At 41.0% G+C, this 16,081-nt stretch overlaps 1 protein-coding gene across 2 annotated transcripts in view; it reads left to right on the forward strand.

Annotated features, from left to right (window-relative positions):
• CRTC1 (CREB regulated transcription coactivator 1) overlaps positions 1-16,081 on the forward strand; it is a 222,764-nt gene that overhangs the window by 122,218 nt on the left and 84,465 nt on the right. For both annotated transcript variants that reach the window (XM_089687919.1, XM_089687920.1), the window contains exon 9: positions 13,658-13,803. In XM_089687919.1, the coding sequence (XP_089544045.1) occupies positions 13,658-13,803 (146 nt within the window). The remainder of the gene's footprint in view (positions 1-13,657; positions 13,804-16,081) is intronic.

Consider the following 16,081-nt stretch of genomic DNA (forward strand, 5'->3'; position numbering starts at 1 on the left):
TAGATTGCCTGTTTGCCACCTATGAATGTTATCCGTTTATTGGTAACTGTCTGCAATATATGCAGCATTTTTAAGCGACACTAATATAGAGGACTCTAGGAGAACTAAGGCCTAAAGCTTTGAACCAACAAAGAGATCTATTTCCGCAAGGTGCTGTGGAAAAGGCAGAACTCTGCATTGTTTAGCAGCAGGAGACCCAATACCATTGGTACATATCAACTAAGCTCGCAGCACAATTTTAGACCTTCATGCTTTAGGAGATCAACAATAAATCGGTATGAAACCTTTCACTGCCAGGTCCATACGCCATACAGTCCTACATTCCTCCTCTGCTATATGCTCATGGTGACCGTGAGCTTTTAGCAAAATTGTTCAGCAGACTCTGCTGAACAAACAGCTCTGAGCAGCGACTAACAAGCCGCTGATTAGAGCTATTCACCTCATATGTAATTAAATGTTCCCACCCCCTTCCCCAATTGGCAAACTCTATCCACTTTCAGCTGCCAGTTTCCCTCCTCTGCCCAAGCTACTCTACTCACCCCCGCTGCTGGCCCTCCTCTAACTGATCCCCTGCTGCTAGGTGGCGTCTTGTCCTCTCACTCCCGCTGCTCTGGCTGTAAGCTGTCAGGTTGGAGAGTGGGAGCTTGGTAAACTTGTCTTTGCCAACCCCATCCCTTTCCTTCAGAGGATACAGTCAACAACCACTATTGATCGCTCCTACATCCATTGATAGCTGAGCATAGCAAACTGTGTTTAGTATGTGTCATTTTACAAATGAAATGTAGTCTCTATCCAGACTCCTCATTCATTCATGTAATGCACAGCTTAGGTTGCAGGGAAAGGGACTGTCTTCAGTCCCTTTCTCTGTCTCAAAAAAAGAGACATCAGGGGTCTGTTTAGACCCTTGATATCTCGCCAAAGCGCCCCCCCCCCCAAAAAAAAAGAAAATGTAAAAATAAAATTGTAAAAAAAATACACAAACTAAAAAAAAAAGTAAGTAGGGGTGCACTGATACCGTGTGTTTTTTTTTTTTTTTTTTTTTTTTTTTTTTTAATCTTTTATCAAGAGTACGTGTACCAATACTTTCAGTCAAGTACCGATACTTTGTGGCACGATTTGTGTCCGTACAAAATGCATGGGTGCAAATCGCACTGCACAGAATTGCATGCGATTTTAACAGGAATGCAATACGATTTCTGTCCAAATCGCATGCGGTTTCCCCACCACTCCTGTGTGAACCCAGGCTTGTCATAGTGATTTCAGCCTGGGTTCACACAGGAGCAGTGCAGGAAACCACATGCGATTCGGACAGTAATCACACCACAAAGTATCAGTTTCGTTTATCAGGAGCTTTTTCAGGAGCACGAGCACTCATGGAAATACTCGGTACCGGTACTTCTACCAATGCTGGTATCAGCGCATCTGTTAATAGTAAGGTCTTGTTCCCACAGGGCATACACAGCGTATTTCCCTGCAAGGCTGTGTTTAACCCCACAGGGATGCACAGGTGTTCCATGCATCCCTGTGCAGGCAGTCCTATTGATGTCTTGTGGGATGTAGCAACTGCACAAACACAGCCTTTGCTTCCAATTTGGCATTCATGTAGGTCCGGGTGCATGTCCATGAGGTCACGCTTGTCTGCGTTTGGGGTCGTGCACCCAAACCCACTCAGATGTCACACTGGGAGCAGCGGCTATGTATCCCAATTGACCTGAATGGGACTGCCTGTGTGGGGATGCATGGTACACCTGGGCATCCCTATGTGGGTAAACATGGCCCTCCACACCATACACTTTAGTATGTCCCATGTGAAACAAGGCCTTGTAGCAATATATCAGGAATTTTAAAAAGTTGTTTTGTTTGTGTGCACTAAAAGTGATGGATGAACATAACTACTGCGGGAACTGAAAAGTCTATAGCACTTTTTTTTTTCTATGGGTCATGTGCTTTCAAAAAAATCTATGGTTTGGAGAAGTCTTTTCAAATTCTGAAAGCTATAAGTAAAAAAAAATGGTTACCTCCAGATTTTGAGACTAAATTTGTTTTTTTTTTGTTTTTTTTGTGACAGTTTTGTACACATCCCATTTTTATTTGGCAAAAAGGCACGATTTAAAATTTCCAAATATTTGTGTTTTATTAACGCAATCCAGTGTTAGCTTTTGTATTTAGTAGGAATTTAGCAGGAATGTAGTAAATCTGCTATGTGTATATCCACTAATAATGATTTTAGTGTATTTAAGTGCAAATGTCAATGCGGGGCCAAAAAAATCAGTAGCACATTATTTTTTTTATTAATTCTACAGGTCATGTGCTTTCAGAAAATATATGGTTTGGGGGGGTCTTTTACAAACTCTGAAAGTAAAAAATGTTATAACCTCAGATTTTTAGAGTAAATTGTTTTTATTCACATTGGCGTACCTTCCGTTTTCCCAGTTTCACAAAAAGGCGTAATTTAAAATTTGCATGGATTTATTAACTCAGCATGGTTTTAACTTTTATATTAAGCAGGAATTTGGTAAATGTTGCCATGTATGTATCCACTAATAATGATTTTAGTGAAAATATTGTTTTGAGAAGGATTTGCACAAATATCACCTAAAAAAAATCAGCAGTACCTTCCTTTTTATTCTGCTGGTCCTATGCTTTCAGAATATATGGTTTGAAGGGTTTTACACAAACTCTGACAGCTGTAAGAGAAAAATGAAAAAAAAATATGGAGAGCAGGGCTTGGCAGCGAAAGGGTTAAACCCAAAACCAAAAATGTAATATATTGCAGCTTACCAATTATTAGTTGTGGAGATTACATTAGTTTTCTTTTTTAGGCTTTTTTCCTCTGTTAGCGGCCAGATCACTAGGTGGAAACACACTTCCTGTATTAGAGAGGCCCCACTCTGGATGCAGGAGCATCGGGGCACCTTTGGACAATTCCCTTGTCAGTCTGGGGGGAGACTAATAGGAGATTTTTTTTCTGGTATTACACAGGGGCACTGTAGTTTTGAGACCAGATGAAAATAGAAGAAAGCCTAAATAAGAAAAGTAATGCACCTATCACATCTAAGAATTGTTATGCTGCAGTGTTTGTTTTTGGGTTTAATACTGCTTTAAGTTAGAAGCTTGTAGAGGCCTGTGCAAATGCTGTAGAAACTAAAGTGTGACATTCCTTTGCTACAAAAGAAGCAAAAATGGAAACTCAAAAGCAAAATTCATCAAGCAAAAGAGGCATAATTGCAACCTCCAATAAAAACAAAAGAGGCAGAGTTTTAGGCTTAGATGAAAGCCAAGGAAGCAGAGATGCAAGCTCAAATGAAATTCAAATATTCTCCAAATTGAAAAGACACAGATGCCCTGGCAACAGTCTAGACTGTTTTTATCCTAGGAGAACTAGAATATCTAGCTGAACCAGATAGTCACCATTGTTAATGTCCTGAAGCGTAATATTTTCCAGTGATACAAAGCTGTGACTTCTACTAGCAACGCTGTTCTAGCCCTCAATACTGAGGTCTCTAAGCTACAAATGCCTGAGCCATTTCAAATCCACAACACAGATGTACTAAGCTTACTTCACCTGGTGCAAGGACAGATGTCGGAGTCAATAAAATTGCATGTCCGTATCCTAGTCTTTATTTTGGTCTTGGCAAGCACTTGGCCCTGAATCCATATCTAGTCTTGCAGGCACTTCTTGTCTTAGTCATAATCAAGACTTTTTTTTTCCCAAGGATTTGCTCATGTAAATCCCTCAATTTGACCACTGGTGTCACCTTACGATCTCAGTTTGGTACTCTGTTCTCCAGAACCCCCTTTGAGCCAGTTTGAGAGATCCCCTTAGGAGACATTACATGTAAAGTTGCCTTCCATGGGGTCATTACATCTGTTAAATATATTTCTGAGCTATCAGGACATTTTTTCTGGTATTACACAGGGGCAATGTAGTTTTGAGATCAAAGCCTTCCTTTTCTACTCAGGATGGTCTCTACCTTCCACTTTAATGAAGATATTCTCCCTTCCCTATGTCCTGCTCCTAAGCATGCCAAGTAAACCTCATTACACTCCCTAGATGTCAGGGTCATGCTCTGCCTATTAAGGTCCTATTTTGTTCACCTTTCAGTCGCTTGAAAAGGGACATCCGGCTTTTACTTCAGATGAAACGGACAACTTATTTCCAGGGCCTATGCCCCTAATAAAAAGTTCCTCCTTTCCCTATCAGATTTAATTCTGCCAGATCTGTTGGGCTTTCCAGAGTTCATCTTCTGTATCTCGGTTTTATCCTCTATCCACTTTTTCCAGATTATACCAGGTGGATAATTGGGCCTCAGCTAATGCAAACTTTGGCTCATGGTTCTTCAAACTTTTTTTCTGTTTAGTTGTGTTTGCTTTGTTGTTTCCCACACTCTGTTTATTGCCTGGGGATGTCCTATGGTCCATAAATACAAGTCCTGTACTGTTTGACAAGATAAAGGGATTTTTGCCTTGCTCGTGAATTACTTCTTTTGGAATACAGGGCATAGGATCCCTCCTCCTCCTCTGTCTTCTGTGTTTTTAATCCTTATTGCTTGTTAAAAACAAAAAAAACAAAAAAAAAAGATCTGAGTGGGTGGGGTTATCAGTGTGCACACAGGGGCAGCTCTTGCAAAGTTTTTGCCAGTGTCCAGTCACCTGAAGGTAGCCTGCATATAACACATGGTCTATGAATACAAGTGCTTTGTCATGTACTTTAAAAGAATCTAAAGGTAATGACTTATCCCTTTCTTAACACTTATAAATGGTTTGATTTAGAAGTATTTGGAAAGTTCTTTTAAAAACCCTGCACAATAATGTGAGGCTGTCATTTGCTTGTTCAACCCTAAAGTATGCTGCTGCTATTCCTCATGGAAAACCCTTTATTTGGAAAAGTGTTATTGGCATGATTGGATTACAAATTATTTATAAAGTTATATTGTTATACTTTTATAATAGTTGGGTCTTTATAGCTCAGTTGGTTCGTAAATATTTTTTTTGCAAATTATAATATCCAGAATTAGGGGCTAAATATTTTACAGCTGGTGTGTTAATCAGTGCTCCATCTTTTTAATTAAATACATGTATGTAACTTTTACATCTACAGTTGACCTAATATGGTCTCAAAATGGCACTCTAGTTTTGAGATTAACATTGACTGCATTACCGAATACACTGCTCAAAAAAATTAAAGAACACTTTGAAAACATATCAGATCTCAATGGGAAAAAATATAATGCTGGATATCTATATTGATATGGACTGGGTAATGTGTTGCCTCCCAAATCTGGACCAGGGCATCACTGAGCTCCTGGACAGTGTGAGGTGTAATCTGGCGGTGTTGAATGGAACGAAACATGATATCCCAGAGGCGTTCTATTGGCTTTAGGTCAGGCGAGCATTGGGGCCATTTGATATTATCAATTCCTTCATCCTCCAGGAACTTGCCTGCATACTCTCGCACATGAGGCCGGGCGTTGTCGTGCACCAGGTGGAACCCAGGATGCGCTGCACCAACGTAAGGTCTGACAATGGGTCCTAAGATTTCTTCCCAATACCAAATGGCAGTCAGGGTGCCATTGTCTAGCCTGTAGAGGTCTGTGCATCCCTGGGGATATGCCTCCCCAGACCATCACTGACCCACCCCCAAAACGGTCATGTTGAACGATGTTACAAGCAGTATAACTGTCTCCGCGGCTTCTCCAGACTCTTTCACGTCTGTCACATGTGCTCAGGGTGAACCTGTGAAAAGCATAGGGCGCCAGTGACGAACCTGCCAATGCTGGTGTTCAATGCCAATTGCCAATCGAGCTCTATGGTGCCGGGCAGTGACCACTAGAAGACGTCAGGCGACCCTCAGGAAGTCTTTCTGATTGTTTTTTGTCATTTATACCAGTGGCCTCCTGGAGGTAATTTTGTAAGGCTCTGGCAGTTCTCATCCTGTTCCTCCTTGCACAAAGGAGCAGATACTGGTGCTGCTGATGGGTTAAGGACCTTCTACGGCCCTGTCCAGCCCTCCTAGGGTAACTGCCTGTCTCCTGGAATACCCTGCATGCCTTTGAGTCTGTGCTGGGAGACACAGCAAACCTGGCAAAGGCACGTGTTGATGTGTCGTCTTGGAGGAGTTGGACTGCCTGTGCAACCTCTGTAGGGTCCAGGTTTTGCCTCATGCTACCAATAGTGAAACTGACCCTATCCAAATGCAAAACTAGTGAATAGTCAGAAAAGATGAGTAGGGAAAAAAATGTCAGTTGCCTCCACCTGTAAAACAATTCCTGTTTTGGGGGTTGTCCCATTGTTGCCCATCTAGTGCATCTGTTGTTTCATTAACACCAAAGCAGCTGAAACGAATTAACAAGCTCCCTGCTACTTAATTGGCCAGAACAATATCCCAGGAGTTAAATAGACTTAATGCTATATCCTGATTAAAAAGTATTCCTTTACGTTTTTTTGAGCAGAGTACAAAAGACATCCTAAAATATCACTAAATGTGGGTCATTTTTAAGATGGGTTAGCCACATGCCACAATATGGAGGTAGATTTCTTTTCTTGGTCACACATCTCCAGCCTTAGTAAGGTATTAATTTTGGTGAGTTTACAAAAATTGTGCTGCACGCAGGGCTAATCAGCCATTTAAGTTCATCCTCCACAGAAAGCACAGTATGCTTTCATAGGAGATGAAGGTCACAGCCCACTCTGCAGCACAGACTGTTTCAGTGCTTAACAGTCTATCACACATTATTATTATACAGTATTTATATAGCGCCAAAAAGTTTGCTCAGCGCTGTACATTATAGTGGGGGACAGTACATGAGACAATACAGTAACAATACAATACACGACGGGTTCGAGGGCTATGTATAAAGCTGCGTTCTTTGATCTTAGCTGACATGCATCATGCCCTGTGGTAACCTCTGTTTATTAAAGTGCAACAGGTCTACAGACAGCTTTCACAGTCTGCACAGGAGAGCAGGATCCTGGTTCCTCATACCTGTATAAGGACACCCTAAGGCAAATCAAGGCGTGTCCCAAATTTTCATTGTTGTATTTGCTACTGTTGTTAACCACTGCCCGTCTGCAATGTATTGCGGCAGCTACAGGCAAAGCGACATACCCGTACGTTGCTCTGGCTGTACTAATACGGGGGTGCTGCACGACCCAGCGGGCTTGCAGAGCTCCCCCCTCGTGACTGCTGTCCAGCAGACACAGTGAAATGAAGATCCCGGTGAATGGGAGCCAGTGATCATGTGATTGCTATGCGATCACATGATCACTATGCAAGCAAAGCTATTATGAATCAATCTCATTCATCTCTTCTCTTCCTAGTGAACTGTGATTGGCTCACACCTGTCATTTGATACATGGGGACAATCACAGCACCCTGTACCATGTGACCAGCTCCAGCCAATCACATCACTATCCTGAGCTGTCAAAACTGAGCGTTCATGAATGAGTTAAGTTCTGACAGCAAGCTTTTCATTGTAGGAGAAATGATCTTTTATTTCTCCTGCAAAGCAAAGGTGTAAAAAAAATTTTAAAAAATCCCTGAACACCACACAGAGTAAAAACACCACTATGTTTTACACACACACCACGCACACCCATGTTAGATTAGCACATTTAACCCTTTGATCACCGCGTCACCCAACCAGTGCAATTAGTAGTGTCTGTATATAGACTTTCACTGATTCCTGCCACTAGTGACATCAGATCATGTCAGGTTCAGTAAGCGTCCTTCCCAGCCAGGGTCAGCTAGCGTTAGATTGCCCGCACACTATCGCACTCACACTATAGGTCACTGATCACCCCCATTACTAGTATAGTGTTTATACGGATCAAGATATTGATCACGTACAAAACTATACTAGTGCCTCCTTTTGTATCGTGTCCCAAAAACACAGAGTTGGCAGGATCGGCCCCGTTCGCTGCCAGCACTAGTGTTTAGCCCCTCCGCTGTTTTTTACGGAAGATTTGTACCAATTCATTGTGGGCCAAGGCAATTTATACTCACAACAATACATGGCTGCCCACCCAAATCAGCTCTTGCCAGACAATTCGCATGAAAACCTATCGCGGTTTCTGAATTTAAACCTCTTTTAGGCCTAACCCTCAACATGGGCATTACAGAAAAGAATGCATTGTGGTCATATTGGTCCACAGAGCCAATTCATCATATGCCCGTGTTCTCTGCTGTTACATACAGTTGCAAGAAAAAGTATGTGAACCCCTTGGGATTACGTGGAGTTTAGCATGAATTGGGCATAAAATGTGCTCTGAACGTCATCTAAGTCACAACAATAGAAGAACAGTCTGCTGAACGTAATACTACACAAACATTAGATGTTGCCATGGTTTAATTGCACATAACATGTAAACATTCGCAGTGCAGGGAGGAAAAAGTATGTGAACCTTTGGACTTAATAACTGGTTGACCCTCCTTTGGCAGCAATAACCTCAACCAAACGTTTCCTGTAGTTGCAGATCAGACCTGCACAACGATCTGGAGTAATTTTGAACCACTCCTCTTTACAAAACTGTTTCAGTGTAGCAATATTCTTGGGATGTCTGGTGTGAATCGTTCTCTTAAGGTCATGCCACAGCATTTCAATCGGGTTGAGCTCAGGACTCTGACTGGGCCACTCCAGAAGGCATATTCTGTGCTGTTGCAGCCATTGTTTTGTTGAATTAATTGTATGCTTTGGGTCAATGTCCTGTTGCATCACCCATCCTATGCGGAGCTTCAGTTGACGGACAGATGGTCGTACGTTTTCCTGCAAAATGTCTTGATAAACTCTGAAATTCATTTTCCCATCAATGACAACAATTCGTCCAGGCCCTGAGGCAGCAAAGCAGCCCCAAACCATGATGCTCCCTCCGCCATGTTTTACAGTGGGGATGAGGTTTTGATGTTGGTGTGCTGTGCATTTTTATCTCCACACATAGTGTTGTGTGTTCTTCCCAAACAACTCAATCTTGGTTTCATCTGTCCACAGTATATTTTGCCAGTAGTGCTGTGGAACATCCAGGTGCTCTTTTGCAAACTTCAAATGTGCTGCAATATTCTTTTTGGACAGCAATGGCTTCCTCCGTGGTGTCCTCCCACGTACTCCATTCTTGTTTAATGTTTTCCTTATTGTAGATGTGTCAACAAAAATGTTAGCTAAAGACCTACAGAAATCTCTGGCACATGCTGACACTCTGGGATTCTTCTTTACCTCATGCAGCATTCTGCGCTGTGCTCTTGCAGTCATTTTTTCAGGACGTCCACGCCTAGGGAGAGTAGCAACAGTGCTAAACTTTCCATTTGAAGACAGTCTGTCTTACCGTGGACACATGAACATCAAGGCTTTTGGAGATACTTTTGTAACCCTTTCCAGCTTCATGCAAGTCAACAATTCTTGATCGTAGGTCTTCTGAGAGCTCTTTTCTTCGAGGCATGGTTCACATCAGACAGTGCTTCTTGAAACCAGTAAACCCAAAACAGGTGTGTGCTTTTTAAGGGCAGGACAGCTGTCAGCAACACATCCAATATCATCTCACTGATTGGAGTCAAGGTTGGCTCACTCCTGGCTCCAATTGGCTCTGGGAGAAGTCCTTAAGCTAGGGCCTCACATACTTTTTCCTCCCTGCACTGTGAATGTTTATATGTTATGTGCAATTAAACCATGGCAACATCTAATGTTTGTGTAGTATTATGTTCAGCAGACTGTGTTCTTCTATTGTTGTGACTTAGATGACGTTCAGAGCACATTTTATGCCCAATTCATGCTAAACTCCACGTAATCCCAAGGGGTTCACATACTTTTTCTTGCAACTGTATATGCTTAACATGGACCAGCAATGTACTGATACGTCCCTGGACTTTGAGTAGTTATACCAGGATGATGCCTGCAGCTACAGGCATTATTGTAGCAATCCTAGTGGCCAATTAGCTGCTGAATTGTTTTACCAGCAGTGGGAAGGGACATCTCATCCCTCCCTGCTGCCTTCCACGGTTTTCTTGGGCTCTCCTGTCCCACAGTGGAATCCGAGAATGCAGCCGGCAGTTCCGCTGGCTGACCATAGAGCTGATCAGAGACCAGAATGGCTCCAATTATCTCTATAGTCTAAGAAATCAGAAGCTACGAGCATTTCATCACTTCAGTTTCGCAGGATATAAACCGTGCCATTTGTAAATTGGGAAAAGCATCTGATCACACCAATCTTGGTGAGATTAGATAATGTAAGTGCAAAGGCGATATCTAGAGTCTGATAGATCCCAGATTTCTCAAAAAAGAATATATGACAACGCCCATTGAAGTTATATGGGATATTTGCATTCCCTGTGATCGTATTAAAAGTGATTAAAAAAAAAATGAAAGACTATGTAAAAATAATTAAAAAAATCAAAATAACTAAAAAAAAAAAAAAAAAAAAAAGCACCCTTTGCCCCCATGCCAGTATGTAAACAACTGTTGCACTATGCGTGTGAGGTATCGCCGCGAACGTGTAAATATAAATTGGTGACCTGTAAAGCGTCGCCTAGCTATAATTAAAATGTATGTACTTTGTTGCCATTGCACGGGCATGCACAATTTTAAAGCATTTCATGTTTGGTATGTATTTACTCAGCGCAACATCATCATTTTATATTTTATCAAACAATTGGGCAATATATTGTGTTTTGTATGCATTAAAATTCTAAAAAGTGTATTTTTCCCAAAAGATTTGCATTTGAAAAATCGCTGTGCAAATACCGTGTGACGTAAAAAATATCAACATCCACAGTTTTATTCTCTAGGGCCTCTGCTTTAAAAAAAAATTTAATGCTTGGGGGTTCAAAGTAAATTTTCTAGCTAAAAAAAACAAGTTTTTTTTCATGTAAACAAAGTGTCAGCACAGTGGAAACAATAAGTTACAAGGACATTGCTTTTCTGGCAAGATGAATAGGTATTTTCTGTACTTGAACTGTTCTTAGCCTGAAAATTGTGATCCAAGGAGCCAACCAGAAAATACAAGCATAGGATTGTTAAAGAGTATGTAAATTGAACTATTTAGCCATAAATCTTTTAAGGTGATAACGTTGGACTGCAGAGAGTTATCAGTTGGCTTTGCTCTGAGCTATCTTAGTTGACTACAGAACACCACCCCCTATGTTGGGAGGAGGAGGTGAAATGTACGCCTAACACACTCCCTTCTTTGTGTGCGAATACTGCTTCTAGTTACAGTACAGTTGTCACCCTAGGACAGGAAATGTGTTTCTGACATGACCAGATGACGATATAGAAGAAAAATGTGTGGGGAAAAAAATTATTTCAGCTGTCACATCTAAGGAAAGGCAAGGTGCAATGCATTCAGCTTTTGTTATTGGGTTTACCTTTGTCAGAACATTAACCATTTGCCCTCCAGAGGATTTTTTGCGTTTATGGCGCTGCGTTACTGTAACTGACAATTGCACGGTCATGCAACGCTGCTCCCAGATGAAATTTACATCCTCCCCCCCCACACACAAATTGAGCTTTCTTTCAGTGGTATTTGATCGCCTGTGCGTTTTTTTTTTTTTGTTTTGTTTTTTTGTTTTTTTTTGCGCTATGGGCAAAAAACCCGACCATTTTGAGAAAAAAAAAACTGACTTGGTGTCACTGACATCCCCAGTGACACTGATACAGTGATCAGTGCTAAAAAACAGCAATGACTGGGCAGGAAGGGGTTAATGTGAGGGCCAATCAAAGGGTTAACTGTGTGTAGGTAGTGTTTTACTAGGGGGCGGAACACTAGGGGGCGGGGAGTGTGTGCTTCACTGTAAGCACACTGATCGGGATGGCTGTGCTGTGCACAGCCATCCCAAACAGTGTGCCCGAGCTGACGGAGGAAAACTGTAAACAAAACGGTCTTCCTCCCCGTTGGTGATTGTCGGTAATCCCCGGGCGGAACTCAGTGATTGACATCCGCGGCAGCTCGCTCGCACCGTACGCGGAAGTGCAAAATCTTGTTTATTTATACGTGATTTTGCACACCCGTAAACCCAACATTTCATATTTTTGGTATGTGCCTGCTGTGCCATGCTGAAGGAAAGAAAATTGCTTGATTAAATGTGTTGATGGATTATCTTACAAAAATAGACAACAGTCTGGTTGCAATGAAGTTGAATGATACATTTTCATTACATTTCAGCACAACCAGTCTGCTCAACCGGCCGAATTTCAATCAGTCTATGGTCAGCTTAACAAAACTTCTTACACTACTAAAGTTGAATATCATTTTAAAGGACCAAATGTTTAGCTAGAAATTCTGTTCCACGGTCAATGTTTTGCTTTTTTTTCTTTTAAAGTAGGATCCCTCATCCACTAGATCCAAAATGGGGGGAAAAAAGTTTAGGCTTGACATTCTCTTTCTGAAGACTCCCTCATCCCTTCACTTTCCAAATGTTTATATATGAATCCACCATGAGATAAATGTAGACCCAGTTTTAACCTCCTTAGCGGTTTTCCCGAGTGTAGCTCGGGGTAGAATTTCTATACCAAGAACGGTAACCCCGAGCTACACTCGGGCTTACCATGCAGCGTTCTCTGGGGGTCCCTGCAGCACTTACCTTGTCCTTCGCTCCCACGATGTGTCCCCTGCAGCGTCCCCGTCCATCTCCTCCGGCGGATGCCGGCATCTGACTTCCGTGTTCCGGTCCCCGTGACGTCGGAACGTTCGAGGGGGCGGAACCGGTGGGAAATTTGAAATTTTTAAAAAATGACATTTTTGCTGTCATTGCTTTTTCACTGCATTTCACATACATTTTGTCCCCACTGCTTTGTCCTGTGCCCTGCCTGCATTTTGACTGTTTTTTCTGCTTGGAAACTTAGAAAAGTCCATGGCGGCCAAAAAGCGTCCCTTTACATCAAAAGCGGTTTTAGAACAGCGATAGTAAATCAGAACCACTTGCAGAATTGAGTGATAATGATTTGTGGGGAAATTCGTCATCAGACACTGAAAACGATTTTGCGACTTTGCTCAGCGATATGCGAATTTGCCTCTGTATTTCAAATTTCAGTGTTTTTGGTTTGATTATATTATTGAATTAAATTGATTATTATTATATTATTATTTTTTATGATTATTAATTAAATTATAATTTATGATTTTGTGTTTCAAGTTTTATCATATCCGGAATGTTTAATAGACTCTTGTTCGGACAGATTTCAGTGAGCTATTCCTAAAAATTACAGCCTACAATTAAAAACTACATATTTCCATGCAAAAAAATGGTACCGCTTTCAGCACAAAATTCCTGACATGATCATACCGCCAGGGAGGTTAATAGTAGTTTTTCATACTCAAAATTGTTCAGTATTTCAAATTCTTATTTCACAAGATTTTGCAAAATAAGTTCAGCTCTTCATAAGATTCCTACTAGTAAAACAAAATCTCTTAAACTAATTACCTCAAAACAAAGTACCTCTGTCATAAACAGCTACCGAATTTTGAATATTGGGTAAACATCCGCACGAAGACAATGCTTTCCTATTTTGTTCATTTTCCCTGTACTTCCATCAATTTTGTGTTTTTTTTTGTTTTTTTGTATTATTCATTTTAATTGACTAGACATCACATAACTGATGCAGTTATCCATTTTCCATAAATCCATTTTTATCTTAAATACTATGTCGCTCTTCCTTTTTATGTTTCATTATAGGAATGACGACAACGCAAGGGACAGTTACTGGGACATCACAACATCGGCAACCTTCTGTAAGTCCATTGTCACTAAATTCAGACTCAAGAAGGCAACAGTCTCAACAGATGTCTCCAACAATATCCCCTCTTTCACCTATAACTCAGGTAAGAAGGCTATTATGGCTTCTGCTTACACAAAAAGAAGTATAAGCCACTACAGGATAGTATTGTCCTTTGACAATTCATATACTTTAATTCAGTCTTCATCCGTTAATACAGGTGTGTATTTTTGAAAATCAATCTGTCTAGATCATGCACACCAATGTAGTCTGAGCACTCAGAAAAAGCACTTGAAAACAAGCCTTAAAGCAGTAGTAGTCCTCTGCTTGCAAAAAAAAAAAAAAATCCCCTGCAAGATAATATAATGTGCTAGTATGCATTGCATACTAGCACATTCTGAAGGACTTGCCTTAAAATTAATCCCTCCGGAGGCGTGTTGTCTGTGCTGCAGAGGCTTCCATCTTCAGCAGGTCTTCCTTCCAGGTTTGTGAGCTCCGGCCATCTGACTAGCTGAGCTGCGTTGACATCACTCCCACGCGAGTCTCAGGCCCATGGCAGAGTGCTCTGAAAGAACGGCACGGGTATGCCTTTCCTTTAGAGCGAATGCGCCAGCTGTCAAATGCGAATATCTCGAAAAAGTTACTCGAAAAAGTTCATGAATTTTTTTTGGAGCTGTTGGTTTTTGGCACCATGAACTTCAATGCACAACAGAAGCAATTTTGCACCTGAACATCTGTTCTCCTCTTTCCACCCAGGAGCTTGCATGCATGTGTAAAAACACTTGCAAAAAAACCTGAAAAAAACACGGATATATGCATGCAAAAAGCCTAAGCCCTTGGGTGTCTATCCTAGCAGGCCCCAAGCCTTCTAAAGTTTAACCAGCAAGTGTTCCTAAGTTGTTAAAAAAATTACTGACCTTAGAGTCTTTTTTAGGTTCTTTGAGAAAGAATTGCTTTATATCAAAAGCAGTCACAAACGTCGTTCTTTCTTTTCTCATTCAGTAACCACTTGCCCTCCAGAAGATTTACCCTCCTTCCTGACCAAGCCGTTTTTTTTTTTTTCTACCATACAGCGCTGCGTTACTTTAACTGACAGTTGTGCGGTCATGAAACGCTGTACCCTAATGAAATTTATGTCCATTTTTTCCCCCCTCAAATAGAGCATTCTTTTGGTGGGATTTAATCACCTCTTGCGGTTTTTACTTTTTTGCGTTTTTATAAACAAAAGAAAACTTGACAATTTTGAAAAAAACATTTTTTATTTTCTACTATTAAACATATCCAATAAAAAAAATTTAAAAATACAATTTCACAAATGTAGACCAAAATGTATTCGGCTACATATTTTTGGTAAAAAATGCCAGTAATTGTATATTGATTAGTTTGCGCAAAAGTTAGTGTCTACAAACTATGGGACATATACTGGAATTTTTATATTAAATTTTTTTTTGTTGTTATAAATCAATAATGGCGGAGATCAGCGACTTATAGCAAGAGTGCCATATTGCAGCGGACATTTTTGCACTAACTGACACTTTGTGGGTACCAGTAACACTAATACAGTGATCAGTGCTAACAATATACACTAATCGCTGTACTAATGACTTGGTTGGAAAGGGGTTAACATCTAGGGTGATCAAAGGGTTAAATACATGCCTAGCTATGTGCTTGGTGTACGCTAGGTGGTGCTTTTACTATGGCAAGTGATGGATTGTGTTCTCAAATCTGCAGACACACATGATTCATGATGATTTTTTTTTTTTTTGTAGCCGTTTATTATTTTAATTGCCTTTTTATCCATGCTGTTGAGCTGGGTTTTTATGCAGCTATCCACTTAGACTTATCCTTGGCAATATATTTGGAGGCAATACCTGGAGTCTGCTGGATCAGAGATTTTGGGAGCCACCTGAAATGTCACTTTTGAGACTTTGCATGTGACCCTTTTGAGACATCTGGGTAATTTAGATACTTTCTTGACCTCTGTATATACTGCGTTAGTTGCAGGCTGTGGGACAGATGTGTGACACTCATTAAAAAGGTGTTCAGAGGTTACATGACTGTGACATGTGAATTGAGCATTGGGAGCTAGTATGTTAGCATCTCCAATATCCCCTTTCTGTTGATATCCATGAAAAGTGTTAACATAATAGGGAATTAAGTGCTGTAGCTGTAGTGTACGCTCTGTTTCTGCCTTTTCAGCACAAGGTAGCGGCTTCCTGCCATTGCTCCTATTTGCAAGAGTTGGTCCTTGCTGTTGCCTACAATGACCTGGTCACCTCTGGATATTTGGACCTTTTGGTTTGTGAGTACCCATGGTTTTTACCTGGTGTTCCTAACTAAGTTCTCTCTTAAGCATTGCAGCAATTTGGATCCCAAGTGCAAGG

The sequence above is a fragment of the Staurois parvus genome, unplaced genomic scaffold (assembly GCF_062004578.1).
Source record: "Staurois parvus isolate SC_StPar_1 unplaced genomic scaffold, SC_StPar_1.0 ptg000439l, whole genome shotgun sequence".
Taxonomy (NCBI): domain Eukaryota; kingdom Metazoa; phylum Chordata; class Amphibia; order Anura; family Ranidae; genus Staurois; species Staurois parvus.